The sequence below is a fragment of the Scylla paramamosain genome, chromosome 2 (genome assembly GCF_035594125.1).
Source record: "Scylla paramamosain isolate STU-SP2022 chromosome 2, ASM3559412v1, whole genome shotgun sequence".
NCBI classification, from domain to species: Eukaryota; Metazoa; Arthropoda; class Malacostraca; order Decapoda; family Portunidae; genus Scylla; species Scylla paramamosain.
Window position 1 is genome coordinate 35,099,533 of NC_087152.1, and position 20,645 is coordinate 35,120,177.

Sequence of the window (20,645 nt, forward strand, 5' to 3'; positions counted from 1 at the left end):
GAGAGAGAGAGAGAGAGAGAGAGAGAGAGAGAGAGAGAGAGAGAGAGAGAGAGAGAGAGAGATTCACAATTACAATCAAAACTTCCATTCACAAACTACAAAACATATCTAAAAAAAAAAAAAAAAAAAATCCATCAGCACCACACCAGCAAGCCTAACACAACACAAACATACGCACAGACACAGCAAAGAAATCACACTGGCTCACTATACGCAGTTTCACTTCCCTCACGTAGCAAAGTCAGTCTCCTCCAGTAGCCGAGTCTCGTAACTCCTCACTTTTGTGCCGTACTCGTAAAGGGACTGTTCGTACTTGTTATTGATCGTTAAGACCGCCTTGATGACCTCCGGCGTTGGACTTATTACCGGAACATCGCGTGGCTTGTGCTGGCTGGAAGGAGGGAGAGATGTAAGCAAGTGGAGAGAAAACATTAGCGGCGGGGGAACTGCTGGTGAATACGATAGCCAGCGAGGGAGGGCGCGGGGAAGGGATAATGTATCACTAATTAAAAAGAGCTTAAGAACAGTTGTTAATGAAGGAAGGGTGTAAGGGGTTGGGTGCCGCTGACAAAAAAGAGGGATGTGATGGATTGTAAAAGTAGGAAAAAGGGAAGTAAGGCGTGGTGTGGTGTGAAGTGTGAGGATGAGGAAGGGAAGTACTAGTAATGTTGAAGGGCCTGTGATGGAAGCGTGCTAAAAGGAGATGGGATGTTTGGGAAATGTTCTGTGTGGCCTTGTAATTATTAAGGGGATTGTGATTAAAATAGTGAGGGCAATGAAAAATTTAAGTACGTGAAATGATGAATTGAGGGAAAGAAGTGAAGAGATTATGCTAAAGGAAAGAGATTATGGTAAAGAAAATAAGCTAAAGAGATTACGGTAAAACTTGTGAGAAAATGAAATAGAATAATGGAAGTAAAAGCAATGTATAATGGAGGGAAAGAAGTGAACATACTGAAATATATGTAATGAAAGTCTTCTTGGGAAATGCTCTGTGAAGGTTTTTGTTGTGATTAAAGCAATGTATTTTCTTTTGTTTTGAAGAGGACTGGCCAGAGGATACAAAATATAGAATCCCGTTTGATTCTTCTCTCCCAAAATTTTAATAGAATATGATGAAAATTGTTAAAATAAAGAAATATTAAAACTGTTGACAAAAACAGAATTTGCTATTAAGCTTTAACTGAATAATGATCATAGACTAAATTTACTTAATTTGAAATTACCATGATTTTTTGTATAAGACGGGCACCGGCCAAGGACAACAAAAAAAAAAAAAAAGACGGAAAAAAAGGCCCACTAGAATGTCAGTTCAAAGGGAGGTCAAAAGGATTATCCGAATTTTGTGCCTTGAAACCTCCCTCTTGAAAGTGTTCAAGCCATAAGGAGGAAGTATAGAAGCAGGCAGGGAGTTGCAGAGTTTACCAGAGAAAGGGATGAATGACTGAGAATAGCGATTAACTCTTGCATTAGAGAGGTGGACAGAATAAGAGAGACAAAGAAGAAAGTCTTGTGCAACGAGGCCGCGGGAGGAGAGGAGGCATGCGGTTATTAAGATCAGAAGACCAGTTAGTGTGAAAATAGCGGTAGAAGATAGCAAGAGATGCAACACTGCGGCGATGAGAGAGGCTGAACGAAAGACGTATATGTGCTAAGGAACATAGGAACATTAGGCAAGGTAACTACAGAAGGCCAGCAGACCTACACGTGGTAGTCCCTGTATAAAACATGGGTATATGTACCAGTGTATCATCCCTATCCATAAATTTACGTAATATTTTAAAGCTCCCAATTGATGAGGCATTAACGACCTGATTGCTGAGTTTATTCCAGTCATCTACCACTCTATTTGTGAAATGCTGTTGTATTGATATCAGTAGTAGTACCAACAGTAGCAGAAGCAGTAGTAGTAGTAGTAGTAGTAGTAGTAGTAGTAGTACCAACATCAGTAGTAGTAGTAGTAGGAATAGTAGTAGTAGTAGTAGTAATAGTAGCATTATCATCATCATCATCATCATCAGCAGCAGCAGCAGCAGCAGCAGCAGCAGCAGCAGCAGCAGCAGCAGCAGCAGCAGCAGTAGTAGTAGTAGTAGTAGTAGTAGTAGTAGTAGTAGTAGTAGTAGTAGTAGTAGTAGCTGCATTGCGATAGAGCGTTCATACCAGGACAGTCACTCATTCTCATCCATTGGGCACTCCGAAACTCACCAGAAAAGCTCTGACAGAGGACAGCCCACGATGTAGAACAGACGATCCTGTAACCTCAGTCTCATGACTCCCCTGAAAATCTCACGAGTGTCCCAGTAGTAGGTCCTAGTGATCTGGAGGAAGGCGTGGGGCATTTAACACCGATGAAAAGATTGATGGTATTTTAGAGAGAGAGAGAGAGAGAGAGAGAGAGAGAGAGAGAGAGAGAGAGAGAGAGAGAAAGGGGCGGGGCAGGTCGCTACAGTACGTATCGTAATAAGGAGGAAAGGAAAAAAAAATTGTTAGCTAGATAATAAAAAAAAAATGGTAATACGAACACGTTGGGCAGGAGAGGCACTCATATAGAAGGAGGAAAAGAATTAATCTCAATGAGGAAAGGGATGATATGAACTTCTACATGTGAGATATAAAGAAAAGCCGCATATTTTTCTCGTTTGCATTGGTTTCTTAGTCACATTTCTCTTTCCTTGTCAGTCTTTCTGTAGTAGTTTTGTTAATTATTGTTTTGTCTGTATCTGTTTCTTGGTGTTGCCTACAATATATTTTCACATGTTGAATCTCTTTATTGCATTTATTTTCATTATTGTTAATTAAGAGTATTAGTTCCAACTTTAATTTATCCATTATTTCATCCTATTCATTATTATTCATTTCTCATTCAGTGACTTTCAGACTTAACTTAAGTTTACCATTAGAAACATTCTAAAGCTTAAGAATTCGTCATTCCTGGTGCCTGATCTGACGAAGGAAACAAAGGGTCCAGGTCTTCCCTTCGGCAGGAAGTATCTCTTCCTTGGGTCAGGAGTCACCAGCTCCGCCCTCTGGATCTCACCAGTTAGGTTCCTCACGTAGTTCCCCAAGACGACACTGTGAGGGAGGAGGAAAAGGAAGTGATTGAAAGTTATGAGTGAATGAACTTAATGGCAAGAACACACACACACACACACACACACACACACACACACACACACACACACACACACACACACACACACACACACACACACACACACACACACACGCACGCACGCACGCACGCACGCACGCACGCACGCACGCACGCACACACACACACACACACACACACACACACACACACACACACACACACACACACACACACACACACACACACACACACACACACACACACACACACACACACACACACACACACACACACACACACACACACACACACACCTTAATCTTTTCACTGCTATTTGGCATATCTTTCCTTAATTACTAACCACTATGAGACATTTTTTCTTGTTCTACAGCAACTTCCAAACATTATACTGGCTAGAGATTGTAAAATCTATTATTTTTTAATGCCTTTCTTTCTTGTAGATGGTAAAGTTTACATGCATTACTTTTAGTGCAGTGAATTGTTGCATATCTCATTGAAAAGGTTAATATATAGTATTTAATGACTGCCTGCTGTTATGTTTTCATGCAGTCACCTTATGTTGTCATTTCCTCTCCTCTCTCAAACACACATCAGCTGCTGTCATTCACTCCTCCGGCCTTCCCACACGCGTGTTTACTGATCCTACCACCACCCTCCTCACCCTGGCAGGTCCCGCAGTCTGATGTCGGGGCGGGACGTTGTCAGAATCCGGCTGTAGTAAAGGTGTTGCTCGAAGCCGTCCACGTGCTCCCCTGCGTTGCCTGCGTGGAAGGTTCTGGACACCTCGGGGGACACTACGTCACGTCCCCGCTGCGCCCTCGCCTTCATCAGCCACCAGTCCCAATCACCGGGCTGTAGTGGGGCAGGAGATTATACTGTAGTGGTAAGAGGGCTGAATGTTATATAGGATAGTATTCTCGAACGTTTCAGTGTCTTATCCCGAGTATTATAGGGAAACTAACAGCAGTGTCGTAAGCAAATTTCTCAGGATCAGTAATCAAGGTAGAACAAGAAATAATGGGTTCAAGCTTGGAAAGGTTAGATTTGAAAAAAAGAGATAAGGAAGGAACTGGTTCTCAAATAGAGTGGTAGATAAGAGGAATTAACTCAGTAATAATCAGATTGTTGGTCATTAGGGAGCCTTGAAAGAAGATTTGACAAATTTATGGATGAGGATAATAGGTAGAAATAAGTAAATACGCGTAAGTTTCATACAAGGGCTGCCAGGTGTAGGCCTGATGGATTCTTGCAGCTTCCCTTATTTTCTTAGGTTCTAACGAAGTAAGGTGAACAGTGAGTGAATGATGATGAGAATACGGAGGAGATAAGAGTCTAAAGGTGAAAAATAGGCAAAAGAGAGGAGATTGGAAAGGATGAGGAGAGAGAGAGAGAGAGAGAGAGAGAGAGAGAGAGAGAGAGAGAGAGAGAGAGAGAGAGAGAGAGAGAGAGAGAGAGCTTACTTACTCCATTAGGGATCCAGTTAGTGATGACCTGCCTCGCGTAGCTCCGTCGCACCATCCACCCATACATCGGGAAGCTCTCCGATCTCAGCAGCTGCGAGGCGTCGGCGGCCGTGTCAGGGAGGCTGTTACTATTAAAGGCGTTGACGCAGAACACAGTTGGGTCGTTGTCCAGCACCCATGCGGCCTGGTGGAAGAAACTGACCCGTTCATAAAAGGTTAGTGACAACTTGCGATGATGCTTAATTAGGTCATATGAACAAGTTGCATGGTAATCTTTGCATGAAGCTAGCTATTTTACTGTGTGTGTGTGTGTGTGTGTGTGTGTGTGTGTGTGTGTGTGTGTGTGTGTGTGTGTGTGTGTGTGTGTGTGTGTGTGTGTGTGTGTGTGTGTGTGTGTGTGTGTGTGTCTGTGTGTGTTGAAGAAGAGTACAGACAAAGGTAAAGAAATTAAGAAAAGAATAAGAAAAAGTGTTGAAAAATTAAATTACAAGAAGCCTAACAAACGACACGCAAACAGAAAAAAAAAATTAAGAAGAAGCCTGCTCCATGTGCCGCTTCCAGAAAAAAAGAAAAAAAAAAGATAATCAGTAAAGGAAGGGAATCCAAAAAGTTAATTTCGTTTAGATGTTGTGATCTGTGTGGTGCGTCAGTTCATGTACGCCCGCATGTGGATTATTTCATCAGATTTTTAACCTGAGGAAGTCCGGGGAGAGGAGCAGGTCGTCCTCCAGCAGGATGGCCTTGTCCGCGGCGGGGAAGTGCCGGAACACGCTGTACAGGGCGAAGCGAATGTTGGCGTTGGTACGATTGCTGCGCACTCCCTCCGGCCGGTGAACCAGTGCAGCCACGCCCATCACGCCCGCTAGGGCCAGCGTCTCCTGGTGGGCGCTGTCTATTACCACTAGTACATCCGCCTGTCCGCCGCCCTCGATGGTGTATAAGTTCCTTAAAAGTCTGGAAGTGCACAGAGTAGGCAAGGTTCACAACTGCCTTTTTTTTTTTTTTTTTTAGCAAATGTTGCCTTACATAATATTACGTGAACGTTAAGAAAAACAGATGTACTTTTTTCGAGCTGGTCTGTTGCTTCATTTATTCATAATAGTAATGGGGAATGACCTTCGTAGTGGTGGAACAATTGCAGACGACCCTAAATCACTCGAGCCATAGTGATCACTTATTATGGCATGACTGGTAATGTACCGGAAAAAAAAAAAAAAATGCTGCCATGGCAGTCCTGACGTGGGTTCAAACCCCGGGCGAAGGCTGCACTCTGACAAATTTATCTCGAAACGAGATAAATTCAGAGTTTCTGTGATGCTGCAGGGCCGGGCATCACACTTTCCTTTATTGTGATGGAGGTGTTAAGTCTTGAATGTAACAAGTAACACTCACCGGTACAGATGTCGAGGCTTGTTGGCCGTGACCACCACCACGGGAATTTCTTCCTTCACTGCCACCCGCGCCTGTATTAGAGGAAAAGAAAACATATAAATGCACGTTCAAAGCTGGCATATTATTGAAACCCATGGCGTAGTGACATGAAGGGAAGGCACTGTATTCACAAGCGTTTCGGCGTTTAAGCTTGACGATTTCAATAATTTACTGGAATATTCAAGGGTGCATTCATGATTCTAGTAATAATTTAACAAGAATTCTGCATTATCTTGAAAAAAAAAAAAAAAACATCTACGAGGACCAAACTAATAATATTCGTGACTTGTGAAAATCGTCCTGATGAGAGAATGATGAGTTTAGTAATACAGAGCGAGGAGTAGTGATAAAGGCTCAGCGTGAGTCTCACCCACCTGTTGGTGCCTGACGTGCGGGCTGAAGGGACGGCGGCAGGCACACAGGTCCCCGTAACCCTCGTACTGTCTGCAGAAGGCGGCGTGAGCCTCCCACCCCGGCTTACTGTACCAGCTGCACTTCGACGGTACTTACAAGTCCCAAATAAGAAAAAAAAAAAAAGTGTGAAAAAATTTGTAGGTATTATTATTGATTTCATGCATATAAGAGAGAGAGAGAGAGAGAGAGAGAGAGAGAGAGAGAGAGAGAGAGAGAGAGAGAGAGAGAGAGAGAGAGAGAGAGAGAGAGAGAGAGAGAGTTGTAGAGGGTGGGGACAAATACGGTTTAGGTAACACTAGCATGAATTAATTATGTTACATGTTAAGGAGACGCTCCTCTGAGTTCCATTGCCTTTTACCTCTGTCCCGAGTAAGGACATCATTACATCACCATAGCATCCGAAGCAGCATTACTACAGCTAGCCCTCAAATTTCCCTACAAGAAGACGAGCAGCACAGCACACTCTCTTCCTCTGTGCTTATACTTTTCCCTCAATCTTCACTCCTCTGATCTACTAAATATCTATCACTTGTCAGGTTCTGTAAGGACATTGCCAGTAGATCAGAGGAGCTAAGGCTGAAGGAAGGCACAAACCAATGGGTTAAGTACAAAAATTTACTCAGATTCTGACCGCCACTGTACCTACTTATATATCAGCTACTGTGTGAAAGGTATCGAGCAGACTGTCCACATTCATCATATGAGCCATATACTTCCCTTGTCCTTCTGTCCCCTCCTGCTCAGTCACAGCCAAGTACACTATCCTACCTCAGGAAAGCATTACTGAACCGTGCGTCGTTCAAGTGCCAATACTTTTTTCATCAGGCCTGACTGGTTTAGTCTCACGCTTGATACTCTCAATCAGGAAGTCCCTCATGTCACCCCCAGAGTGGAATGTGCAGCTGCGTGAAACAGAGACGTGCACTGCTCACCTCGACCTCTCAGCTGTGTTACGGTGCTCAGGCGGAGACTTTTTGGTGACGGCAGCCCCACCTGGAGTGTTGCAGCCGCCTCAGCCACCACGCCTCTGCCCGTGACAGCCACGCCCACCCAAGGCTCGCCCCACGCCATTCTGGAGCACCATCGAAATCCTAAGGAATCCAGTGCCTTCGCTCCTGCTTGACCCAGAAACAAAGAAAATTCTGGCTGAAAGTAAAAGAGATAAGCACATAAGAATGTAAGAACATGTAGGACACTGCAAGAAATCTATATGCCTTTACGTGGAAGTATGAAACATGCATACTTTATATCCACCTATCATCCCTATCCATAAATGTAAGTGAGTGAGTGACTCGGCACCAGCAGCCTGATAACTGAGCCTATTCCAGTCATCTACCACCACTCTATTTGTGAAACAGTTTTTTTTTTTTTTTTCAATTTTGGCTGCAAGTAAAAAAAAAAATGTAGTGGTTGAGTTTATCTGGAGACATTTCTAATGGTAATGGTTAATGTAGTTAAGTTATTTGCAGCTCTAGTTTACTACGAATTCTATATTGTTAGATTAGTTTTGTTTTTTTTAGACTTTAGATGTTTGTTTCATTTTGGTTGTTGAGTGTCAAGGAGTGCTTAGATGCAGTAGACCTCTCATCAGACACCAGATTCACAAGACCATCTCACCACGGCAGCAAGGACCACCACACGCTCAGGCTGGATGGCGGCCAGGGCTGCGGCCATGTCAACATGCTCCGCTGGCTGGTAAGTGAGGAACCGCTGCCGCATCATGACCCCGCGCGGCCCGGTAACCAGTAGGTGCACGCCCGAGTGAGGCCGAAAGTGAGACTTGCCCTGCCGCGCTCCGCCAGCCACGTGGTAGACCTGGCAGGAATGGAGGAGGTGGTGAGTATTTTTGTGTTCAAGTGTCTTTATGAAATACAGAAAATCAGGTAAGTGTGAAAAGGATGAATCGTACATATGCAATAACTTTAATCATACTGTTATCCTGTAAAAATCACATGACTAACATTGTGTAGCAGCAGAAATGCATCGTTTCGAAAACTTTGGACCTTTTCTGCTTGTCATCAAAAGTGGTGTGTGTGTACACTGTTATAATACTGCTCACTAAACCAGAAACTGAATCACTTAGGAATTACAGGAGGACAAGTACAAAAAGAGGCATCATCGACCTCCTCAGGTTGGTGGAGGCAGCACGAAGCATCGGACGGGGGTGTTGCACTCACCAGCACACCGTTGATCAGCACAGTCACGTTTTCCGTGTTGACGTGCGCATCTACCTCGAGAGGCGCGTTGAGGCTGCTGCTGCTGCTGCCCCACGTGTCTCCTGAAGCTTACATATTATGGAAACTAGTGAACATGTGAGTAAAAATTGTGAACTAACGACTAAATTTTAAGTATAATGAAACTAAGTGGTTTTCAGGTAAGATATCAATGTCAATATCATGAACATCTAAAAAAAATATCTTGTAATGCATTTATTTTTCCTTTTTTTTTTTTCCCCATCCCCTTCCAGCAAAGGTGTGGTGGTACAGGTACTCACTGTGGAGGAGGTGGGGGGGCTGCAGGGGCCTCAGGGAAGAGTCCGCTCCTCGCCGCCGCCACACGAGAGATGAGTTAGTATGGGCAGGTGATGTTTGGGAGTGATCTTTCATGTAACTTATGTCTGTTTATTTCATCTTATTTATTAATTAATTTATTTATATGTTTTAATTATTGATTCATTTATTAATTTTGTATATTGATGGTTATAGTAATAACAACATTGACGAAACTTTATCAGTAGTAGCAGCAACGACAATAGCAATAACAAAAACAACATTAACAACAACACGTACTACTACTACTACTACTACTACGGTTACTACTACTACTACTACTACTACTACTACTACTACTTTACTACCATCTCATCATCAACAACAACAGCAATAACAGTGCACCACTCACTGGCTAAGTATTCCCATGCTTTCTGACCCTCTGCCACATCAGGAGCAGCGGCAGTGTGAGGCGCCAGCAGGGACCAGATAACGGGCAGAGGCAGGAGAGCGATAGGGTTGCCTCGTGCCCTGTGCCATGCTGTCTTCATGGTGCTGCCTCTGAGGGTGGTGAAAGGGCGGCACACTCAAGTAGTACTAAGCTCCTAAGTGGTTGTATTGATATGTAATCAGTTGTTCGTGCAATACCAATGTAGAACCTTTCATTATTTTAAGTCACTGGTCGATATGGCTTCTTCATTGCCTTAATATCGTAGTGAGGTGCAAGTCTAGAGTATGACTTTAATTCTTTCACTTTGATACGAAACAGTTATCACGACCATATGCAATGTATGAAATCTATATAAGCATCTGGAAGAAAGTTATGGATTAAAAGAATACATTTTGCAATTTCCAACCATTTTAGAGATTGGATGTGGCTGTAGAACAAGTAAAGATATCTAAGAGTTATTGGTAATTAGGGAAAACTGTACAAAGTGGCAGTCAAAGGGTTAAGAGAGACAACAGATACCACAAAGGATGATCGAGCAGCGCATACCTTCCAGTGCTTGGCTTTATTTTTGCTGAATAAAAATATCCTAGAAGTTACAGAGGGTCATGGTGTCATTTTAGCATAAGAACATATCGCTAATTGCAAGAAGCAGAGAACCTTCCAGCATGTAGTGACCCTTATATAAAACATTCGTACTAATATCCAACAATTATCTCTATTCATAATTATCTTTTCTTTTAAAGCGCCGTTGACTCAACACTAATAATTCATAGTCAGAGTAGAGGATACGTCTTATTTTGCTTGTTTATTGTCTCCATCACTCCAATAAAACAACATTTCTCTTGTCTTACCTTTACCTCATTGCTTTGCCGCCCAAGACCTTCATCCACACTCAATACACCGTTGTTCTTGAGTCTAAACTAAGTAATGAACGCACCAGTCACAACTACATTATCCTTTCGTTATATTTCTTTCTCGCTGTTCAGTTGACATTCTCATAACAAAAAGTTACGTAAGCAGACTTTCATGTCACGTGTCTTCTCTAACCCACGTTCACCACTACTACCGTTATTAATGCCTCCACCTTCACCACCACCACCACCACCACATCAATGCCGCGTCCTCCCTGATTTTCTTCCAGTTTTCCTCCTGCACAGCCCTCAGTTCTATTTTCAAGATACATTCAACCACATGCTTTTGCGAATATTTATATAAAATGGATACCTTTCATTAGAATTAACACACGAAAAAGAACGTGAAAATAAGAGCAGGTTTAATTTTCATTATATTTTGAGCTGATAATGAATATGATGGGGAAATTTATTATTTTTCGAAAGGTCTTACTACCACATTATACACAACTTTCCTGCAGATGTACTATTTACAGGTATACACGCCTGATATTGTGCGACACGAGCGCAGAATAAGAAACCACTCGTGGGAGGAGAAAGGATAATGAGGAAACTCCGCACCTGCTCGTCTGCTTCAGGTGCCCGGGGCGAGACTGCTGAGGTGGCCACCGCCCGCCGCCCGTCACTGACATTCACGTGTAGCCTCTGCCGCGCCGCTGTGCTGGTGTGCTGTATTAGTGAGCTGTAGGGGCGATGGGTGCCTGCTGGGTGTGAAGGAAATCGTGGGATGTTAGAGGAGGTGGCATCAAGGCGGGCAGTGTGCTGGCGGTATGGTGTGGGCGGGCACCCTGGCGGTGGTGCTGATGGTGGTGGTGGTGGTGGTGCGTGGAGAACTGTCTGTGAAATGGAGGAATATTGGTCGTAAGTATCATATCAGTTTTGCAGTGCAGTAAAATTACTAATTATTTTATTAATTTACTTTTTTCTATATACGTATGTGTTATTCAAATGATAATGAAATAATACGTATTTACGATGACTAACTATATTTAATTTTTGTTAATAGTAATAATCATGTTCACTTAATATCTCAGTGAAGTACAATGTATTGAAAAACATTCACACCTGCTGAGTATTGGCGGTATTGGGGACCAGGTGGCCGTCCCTCACCTGACGACCCTGGCCTTGAACTCGCCCGCCTCACGCTCCCCGCTCACCTCTACACTCGGCCTCCAGCTGGGGGCGCGACGTCGGAAATGTGTTTTTTTTTTTTTTCGGAACGATGAAGACTACAAAAAATCAAATTATGTTCTTATAATGCAGTAATTATATCCAACGCTTCAATGAGCTGGTCAGTCTTAGAAATAAACACTTATCTTAGTTTAAATACTTCAATAAAGTTGCCGATAACTTGTTGTGAAGGACAAGATTAACGAGAGAGTGAAAAATGTTATGCATTATACAAAAAACGTTTGAACTCGTATTGATTTTGTCGTAATACAAGAATATACAAGAATGCTGTTTTACAGGCAAGGTTCACTTCAAGTCTTCAAAGTATTGCCTGCCTGCTCTTCATCTGTACTTATAACTTATAGAAGTTATCAATGCTGAGGAAAAGAAAGACTAATATCAAGCAATGTACTACTTCATAGATTCGCTTTACGTCATTTAACTGAAGGCCACGTACACTGTGTGAAAGAAAAGCAAAAATCACGAATTTTTTTTTTTTTTTTTTTTTGTGGGAGAAACGACGATTTAACGGATCTTTTTTCCTTTGGTCGGCTTCCTTCAAGCAAACAAAACGTTAAATATTACATTGCTTTGTACTTCTGAATAGTTATAATCAAGTCAGCTAACATTTTATTTTACGATGTGTTTTCACTACAAGAGAAAGGAAGGGAAAACTATTTGCTAACCCACTCACAAATTGATCCAATTATTCCCATGACACCAGAATGTTTTTAAATCTACATTATTTATACTTATATACTCGCAGCCATGCAACTGTAACTTTTATTATCTACTCTTACCCGTCTTGTTTTCTTTGCATCATTACCTCTAAATTTCAGATGCACATTATTTTTCCATCCGCAGGTAAACATTGCATTGGGATATTGAGTTCCCATTATTCATATTTGTAACCTTGCGTCTGTAGCTTATATTCCCATAATCTTACTTATCTTGTCTCCAATGCACCACCACATCAGTTCCCCTCTTCACTCCATCCACAGGTGACCGCCAGTTTAGGCCGTTTGACCTCGAGACTTACGAACGGATACAAGGTTGGTATTCAGACTGTCAATGGTAACCTCATTCCATGGAGTGAAACCCAGTAATTGCTGCTGTGTCGTATCGGTGGTCGTAGTTGCTGTTATTGTTGCTTTGGTATTGGCACATGCAGAAGAGTAATCATGAACAGCTGAATAGCCTGCTGGACTCACCCCCACTGTGTTTTGTGTTTCCCTTCAATCTTATGTCCTATGATCTGCTGACAGGTTTCTCACAAAAGCTGACATTTGATAGATTCTTACCAAATAAAAAGGCATAAGAGTGAGGAAAAACTAAGCACAGGAGAAGTGAATACGGTGTGTTACTTGTCGATAATGAAGAAAATATTAATGAATAGAGTCAAAGTTCCCTTGCATAGATTCATACAAACTCTCATGAATCAGGTGCAACATTTTTCCAAGTTTTACTCTAATTATAGCCGAGGGATATACTCGTAGTGAACACATAGTACTTTCACATATTAGATTTTTCTCTGTATCTGACCTTGGCATTTGCCTCTGCAGCTGCGAAGGAGAGGCACATCCATCTGACGCTGCAGCTCGTCGATACCCACGTGCAGCTCTTCATCAATGACGTCCTGGTAAGCAATTGATTAAATCCGCTTAGTATTACAGACAACATTCAACCATTCCTAGCTCTGCAATGAATGTCAACAAAGCAGTAAGTGAATTTGATAAATAATAGATAAGTTAAATATTTGTGGGGCAGATTAGTATATGAAAGGTGTATTTAAGTTGGTTCACTAATTGATTCTTCCCAAACATCACTGGAACAACCAACATGTCTTATTAGGAGTATGAAAGCAAGGGGAAGAGGCCGTCGAGGTTAACTCCAGGGTCGACTCATTCCGGGGTGCACGTGTTGGTGGTGCACGAGTCTCACGGCCACCTCATGATGGCCCAGCACTTCGTGACGCACCAGCCCGCAGAGCACCAGCGGCTGCGGCAGTGCATGGCCACCGTGCAGCGCGGCAGGGTGGTGGTGTTGCTGGGGGCGGTGAGTGCAACAGGGGGTATGAGAGAGAGAGAGAGAGAGAGAGAGAGAGAGAGAGTGTGTGTGTGTATGTGTGTGTGTGTGTGTTTGTGTGTGTGTGTGTGTGTGTGTGTGTGTGTGTGTGTGTGTGTGTGTGTGTGTGTGTGTGTGTATGTGTGTTGATCTCAGAAAAAGGAAATATAGTATGAATGTGAGGCAATGCATAATGAGAAGTGAAAATGAAACTCGTGTATATAATCTCTATAATCATAGATAGCAATCTCTTTGTTAGAGAAGAAAAGCTTCAAATATAATTATTAGTACAGAAGTTTCATTGTAAAATACACCATAGGACAGAACACACAAATTATAATTCACTACCATATTAGACTACCATATTTTCCTCATCGCTGCCACTCCCCCCTGGTCCTGTTCCCCTTCAGCCGGAGTGGGTAATGTTCCTGAGCCAAGAGGCGGAGGGCGCCCTCACAGCGCTGGGATCGAAATGGGCGTCGCGTGTTGCTCAGGGTGAGACGTGGGCGTGGGTGGGCGTGCTGGGAGGAGCCACCCTGGGCGAGGCTGTCACCACGAGGCGGCTCGAGCAATACCCTGCGTGTGATCTGCGGCTGGACGTGTTCGTGGCCAAGACCCGGGAGTCAGGCAGGTGAACTTTAGGGTTGTGTCTGCAGTGTTGGGTGTTCGTGTCAATAAGTGACGTGACGCGGTGAAAGTCATGATCCGTGATAGGAAGAATGAAGGTTGTCTCGTGCGTGAGGGAGACATGGGAGGATGAATACAAAAGGGCATATTACTTACGATAACAGAAATTGGCAGAGACTCATAAGCTGTCAGAATCCGTGATGGAGAATATGGACATTAAACGGGATGGTGATAATGATGATGATGATGATGATGATGATGATGATGATGATGATGATGATGATGACGATGATGATGATGATGAACTCTTTGAGCTCGGTAGCCTCATTGACAGCTTTTCGTAATTTACTAGATATTTACTTCTGTTTAAACATAGGTAATGTGGCATTTAACTGTTATTGTCCTTGATCTGTTTGTTCCGTTGAGGCTTGAATCATGGGATTTTGTATCCGAATAGGAAGTCTAAGGACCTTTCTAGCAATATGTATTAATCATTGTTAGATTTTGATGACTGAAGTTTAAATGTATAATGCGTCAGTGTATTTCTTTTTTTTTTTTCAATGTATCATTTTCATTGTGCTAGAGAAAGGATAACATAGAGTATGAAGAGCTAGGGAACAGATGTAAAAGTGATGACAAGATGGAATAATGAACGTTTCTCGTCGCAGCAGCAGGTGTGCGTGGTACGATGTCCCAGGCATGCAGCGTCAGGCGACTTTCTGCGAGCAGTATGAAGGATACAGCGACCTGTGTGCCTGTGAGCAGCCCTTCTTCCCCGAGACGCGGAAACTGCAGGTGAAAATAAGTAAAGGTTCACTTCAGAGATAACGAAGCGCTTAATTTATTCACCTATTTTTATTTATTTATTTATAATGAAATATCCAGTGATGCGAAACTTATGACCACTTAATGACTAGAGCGCAGCGATGTCATCCTTAACCTTGCGTCAACTCTTCCTCCTCCCTCAGAAAACCATTACGATGCGAGAGAAAATCCCCGTCGTGGTGGTGACTGCAACTAAGCCTTATTACTTATACAGGTGAGTCATACGACCCTTCCTTCTGTATGTACACAGCAGTGTTCGGTTTGTTGTTACTTCATCCTTGCTGTGGCGGGTAGGGAGTAAACAATATATATATATATATATATATATATATATATATATATATATATATATATATATATATATATATATATATATATATATATATATATATATATATATATATATATATATATATATATATATATATATATATATATATTTTTTTTTTTTTTTTATTTTATTTCTTTCCTATATTTGTTTCTTATATTCGTACTTTATTATCTATCTATCTGTATCTCTGTTTATCTTTCTATTCATCTATCTGTCTACATCTGTCTATCTATCTATCAATTTATTTATCTATCTATCTGTCTATCTATCTATCTATCTATCTATCTATTTGACTGTCTGCCTATTAGTCAGTCTGTCTACTCATCTGTCTGTTGATATGTTAATCTACCTACCTACCTATAACTTTTGTATGACGTTTCATTTTCCTATGTCAGACTCCTCCGTCAGCTGTTCACGCAGGCGGGGGCGTGGCAGACGGATGTGTTACTGGTGGTGGACGGCGCCCATCAGGAGACACTGTCCTTGGCGGGCGTGCTGGGCGTGGCCTCACTGGTGCACCGCCCGGAAAGTTTCAAGAGGAACCGAACCAACGCCAACATTCGCTTCGCCCTGCAGAGTGTGTTCCGTCTCTTTCCCGCAGCGGACAAGGCCATCCTGCTGGAGGACGACTTGCTTCTTTCTCCGGACTTCCTCAGGTCAGGCTCTGGTGCAATTCTGAAGGGAATTCTTGGTGCCTTACACTAATGCATGGAGAAGACCTCACCTCCACCGCATGCACCTCGGAATGTCAGTCGTCGTAGCTCATCATTCTCTCCTCCACGCTTCCGTCTCAAGGCACGGAAGCTGCTGTTAGGATCAGGTTGGCGCCTGGATAATATTATTATAATTATTATTTCTGATTTTGCACATGATCTTGTGTTGTTTTATTTTAACACGTTTTTTTATTACATAGAACATGCGTCCCTGCTTGTCACATCACCATTACTTTACATATCACTGTCTTTTTTTTTTTTAGTAAGATGGTGACAATATTATAAGTAACATGAGTGTCATCTTCTGTTAGTTAAAACACTGACATATTTTTCGTTGATAGAGAATTTAATTTTCCACATATATATATATATATATATATATATATATATATATATATATATATATATATATATATATATATATATATATATATATATATATATATATATATATATATATATATATATATATATATATATATATATATATATATATATATATATATATATATATATATATATATTCCTATAGTCCTTTTCCTCCCCTCGCCCAGCAGGTTCTTCCACCAGGTGGCGCCGCTGCTGGACCGTGATCCCACCGTGTCCTGCATCAACGCCTTTAACAGCAACAGTTTCCCCGACACAGCCAGAGACCCTCGCGTGCTGCTGAGGGCCAGGTCCTACCCCATGTATGGTTGGCTGACCTCCAGAGCCTACGCAGCCGAGATCACACGTAACTGGGTGCCTGAAGGGGTAATGCTGACACCAACTTGTTTTATCTTGAACTGACTTTCATAGATTTTCCTTTCTCATTTCAGACCCTTTACATTTAGTGATCTATGAAAAAAAAAGTAACTGGCTCAAACGTGATAAAGTTGAATAAAAAAAGAGAGAGAGAGAGAGAGAGAGAGAGAGAGATAAAAAGGAACTAGTTCACAAATAAAATGGTAGATGACTGAAACATATACACTTAGTAATCACGTATAGCGCCGAGTCCATAAAAGACTTTAAAAGAAGATTAGATAAAATTATGGATATAAATGATACATGAGTATGTGTATGTACATTTTATACAGGGACTGCCATGTGTAGGGTAATTATCTTCTTGCATCCTTTCTTATGTGCTTGTTTTCTTAGTAAAATTGTTTGAATTATTTTTACATTATCCTTGTGGTTTATCCTCATCTGCAGACGGGAGACTGGGACCTGTGGCTGACGCGGGAGAGCTTGAGGAAGGGCCGTGACGTGGTGTCCCCCGAGGTGTCGAGGACCTTCCACGCAGGGTCGTCAGGAGTGCACGTTAACGGCTTTGAGCAGGAACTCTACTTCAACCGCATGATCTACAACCGCGACCCGGAGGTGACCGTCGAGGAGGTGGAACTGTGAGTCATCCTGAGCGAGTGACGCAGAGTAATGACAAGAGGAATTATTGTTGTTGTTTTTTTATTATTATTTAAAAAATATACATATATACTTCTCACATATTTATATATTTCTTTATCTGTTCATGTAATTTATTTTTTTCTTATTTATTTATTTATTTATTTGCGTATCAATGAGTCTGGCTTAGAGCAGAGAGAATGAGGAAAAAGTAGTCCGCTCAGTATGTCGCTCCCAAAAAGTAGATTATGGGAAGTTTTAAAAAAGTTAGCCAATTTAGCTCCGTAGACGTCTCGTTAACTCTCTTTTTGGAACGGAGAAAAAAAAATAAATAGGTAGAGAGTTGCAGAGTTAATCAGTGAGAGAAATGAGAGTAAAGGTACTCAATAGTTCTTGCATAAATAGGTTGGACAAAATGAAGATGAGAATGAGTGGAAAGTTTTGTGCAGTGAGGCCGTGGGAGTTATTTAGACTCAAAAAGAGACAAGCATTGAAATTACGCTAGAAAAGAAAAGTAACAACAACAACAACAACAACAACAACAACAACAACAACAACAATAACAACAATAATAATAATAAAGTAGACCCCCTATACCTTACAATTTAAAGAAAAACTGCATAAATCTTCCCTCTCCAGAACAGTCAGAGCCAAATATGATGAGCTGCTGCACCGTGACCTCAAGACCGCCCAGTCACTCATACCTCCCTCCCGTGACCTGTGCAACATGACCTGGGTGCCCCGTAACAGCCCGCGTCCCCTGGCCATCTACATCTACGCCGAGGACAGCACCGACAAGTACCACACCTATGAAATCTTTCTCATGGTTGGTGGACTTCGTTATGTAGTGGTTGCTTTATAAATGTTCTTGTATTTTGTTTGTACTTTTGATTTGTTTGCAATTATTCAAATCTGGAAAGTAATAATATATACGTTTATGTACCTGAATTGATAACTCGATATATTGATAAACAGTCTGATTGATTGATAAGTAGATACGTGTAAAAATAGATAGATAGATGGATAGACAGATAGATAAATAGTTCGACAAATAGATAGACAGACTGAATGATTAACAAATAGAAAATGAATCACATTCTCATCACCTAATTATTCTCACTGTGACAAGGAAAACTAGGGGATTAAAGGATAAAAAAAAAGCTCCTGAACCCACTACCAATTTCATCACCTCGCCTCCTCCCCAGTGCTTCCGGACGTATGACATCAGCACGCGGGAGATGTACAGGGGCGTGATGCGGCTCAGGTGGGGCCACGCTGTCGTTTTCCTGGTGGGCTGCCCTTACTCGCCCTTCTGGTAACGTACTGTTCTTTGTCTTCCCAGTAACACTTATGACACATTTTGGTTTCAATGAGTTTTTTTTTTCTTTTCTTTATGGAGGAGGGGCACCGGCAAATGACAATAATAATAGATTAAAAAAAAGGCCCACTGAGGCGCCAGTCCCCAAACAGAATCAGAAACCATTGTCAAAAATTGGAGGGTAATTGTCTTGAATCCTCCCTCTTGAAACAGTTCAAGTCACAGGGAGGAGGAAAAAGAGAAGCAGAAAAAGAGCTCCAGAGTTTATCAGAAAAGGAAATGAATGGTTGAGAACACTGGTTAACTGTTGCATTAGAGAAGTGGACAGATTAAGAATGAGAGAAAGTAGAAAGGTTTGTGTGAGCTATCCTTTATGAACTCATTATTTAGTAACCTGTTGTAATCTACATATTTTTCCGTGGCCGTTGATTACTATGATTTTAGTAACTAGTGACTGCATGGTACTGTTGACTCTTCTGTGTGACGGTAGAGCCAATAAGCTGGTGTTAAGGTGTAAGAAAACGTTCATATTATCGATTAATTCATAAAGCTCGAAGATTCATAAAATTCATAGAAAGTTTTAAGATCTCGATTCCGTGATGGCATATGTTATCTTATGTTACATTGTATTTGTCTGCATAGATGTTTTAATTTTTTCCCTCTCTTGAAATTTCGTCTTGGTGTATTGCCATCAGTTTGCAGTATTGGTAGTGGTAGTAGTAGTAGTAAAAGTAGTAGTAGTAGTAGTAGTAGTAGTAGTAGTAGTAGTAGTACACACACACACACACACACACACACACGAACACACAAAAAAACAAACAAACACAGACAAATCACACACTCACAAAAAAGACAAACACCTAAACGGACCTATAGTTACTAATTTCCCTTCAACTTTCACTAAATACAACTGTCAGTTAACTCATACCCTTCTCGTTGCCTCCCCCAGTGTGTACAGCCCCGAGGACACGGTGTACCTCCCCACCGTGGCGGAGCTGCAAAGGGCGGCGGCTTTCAGGGACGACTGGGAGATGACGCAGGTGACCAACAATCCCCGTGTGGCGCGTGACTCCAGCCGCAATCCTGACCTTGAACTCACCAACGTTCTGAAGAGTGGGAGGACTCAGCGCTCTCGTAGACCAGCGTGATACCTGATCTATTGGGCGAGTGTGAACCTATTTTCCGTTTTTTTTTTTTTTTTTTTTTTTGTCAAGGAAGAGCACCTAAGCAAAAAAAAAAATAGAATAAGTAAATGAATAAATGAACAATTAATATACAATAAATAAATAAAAATACATACGTGAATAGATAAATAGATGAATGAATAAGAACAGGTACGTAAGTAAATAGATAGATAGATAAATGAATAAGGATGAGTAAGGCTCATTCAACTTTTCACTAACTAATCCCTCTAAAAAGAAAAAAAAATCAAAGAAAGAGTTAAAAAGGAGTTAGTTAATTTAGTTCTAGACGCACCTCGGCATTCCTCCTTCAAAACAGTACGAGGCGAAAAGAGATAAGAAGAACTCAACTTCAATATTTCAAGAAACGAGTGGCCAACGTTGAGATAAATGGATGTTCAAGAAAAGGTTTGATTTATATTGTGACATTGCCTACCGTGAACTATAGAACTGTGAAAGACGTCAATGGCGAGATCATTACTGCTATTGATTTAGTTTAAGATGCCACAATAAGTATGATAAAGCATGGTTATGACAGGAGCTGCATTATTCATTCACTTCAGACCTTTCCCATAATGTATACGTTCATTTTCCTGGTCGTTTCATTACATAGTGTCAGAGAGAGAGAGAGAGAGAGAGAGAGAGAGAGAGAGAGAGAGAGTGTGTGTGTGTGTGAGTGTGTGTGTTTGTGTGTGTGTGTGCCATGAAAAGCTAAGGCGGGGAAAAGCCGGGACAGGAAACTTTCTTTATATAAACAGGAAC

At 41.6% G+C, this 20,645-nt stretch overlaps 1 protein-coding gene and 1 long non-coding RNA gene across 3 annotated transcripts in view; both read left to right on the forward strand.

Moving 5' to 3' along the window:
* The window catches only part of LOC135106841 (uncharacterized), a 67,261-nt gene extending 59,571 nt beyond the window's left edge, over positions 1 to 7,690 (forward strand). Inside the window, exons 2-4 of the long non-coding RNA XR_010271478.1 lie at positions 3,785 to 3,998; positions 4,588 to 4,793; positions 7,312 to 7,690. This is a non-coding gene — a long non-coding RNA (uncharacterized LOC135106841). The remainder of the gene's footprint in view (positions 1 to 3,784; positions 3,999 to 4,587; positions 4,794 to 7,311) is intronic.
* A 3,061-nt stretch (positions 7,691 to 10,751) lies between these two features.
* Positions 10,752 to 20,442, forward strand: LOC135106844 (protein O-linked-mannose beta-1,2-N-acetylglucosaminyltransferase 1-like). 2 transcript variants are annotated; one of them, XM_064016214.1, is made up of 13 exons: positions 10,752 to 11,135; positions 12,446 to 12,496; positions 13,007 to 13,083; positions 13,296 to 13,499; positions 13,919 to 14,139; positions 14,804 to 14,930; positions 15,104 to 15,174; positions 15,687 to 15,947; positions 16,562 to 16,757; positions 17,196 to 17,386; positions 18,024 to 18,210; positions 18,590 to 18,699; positions 19,652 to 20,442. In XM_064016214.1, the coding sequence occupies exons 1-13, from the start codon at positions 11,045 to 11,047 to the stop codon at positions 19,848 to 19,850; spliced, it is 1,986 nt and encodes a 661-aa protein (XP_063872284.1). In that variant the 5' UTR covers positions 10,752 to 11,044; the 3' UTR covers positions 19,851 to 20,442. The 2 variants fall into 2 exon arrangements, with proteins under 2 accessions (XP_063872284.1, XP_063872291.1); XM_064016221.1 differs by having other exon boundaries at positions 14,807 to 14,930.
* The last annotated feature ends 203 nt before the right edge of the window (positions 20,443 to 20,645 follow it).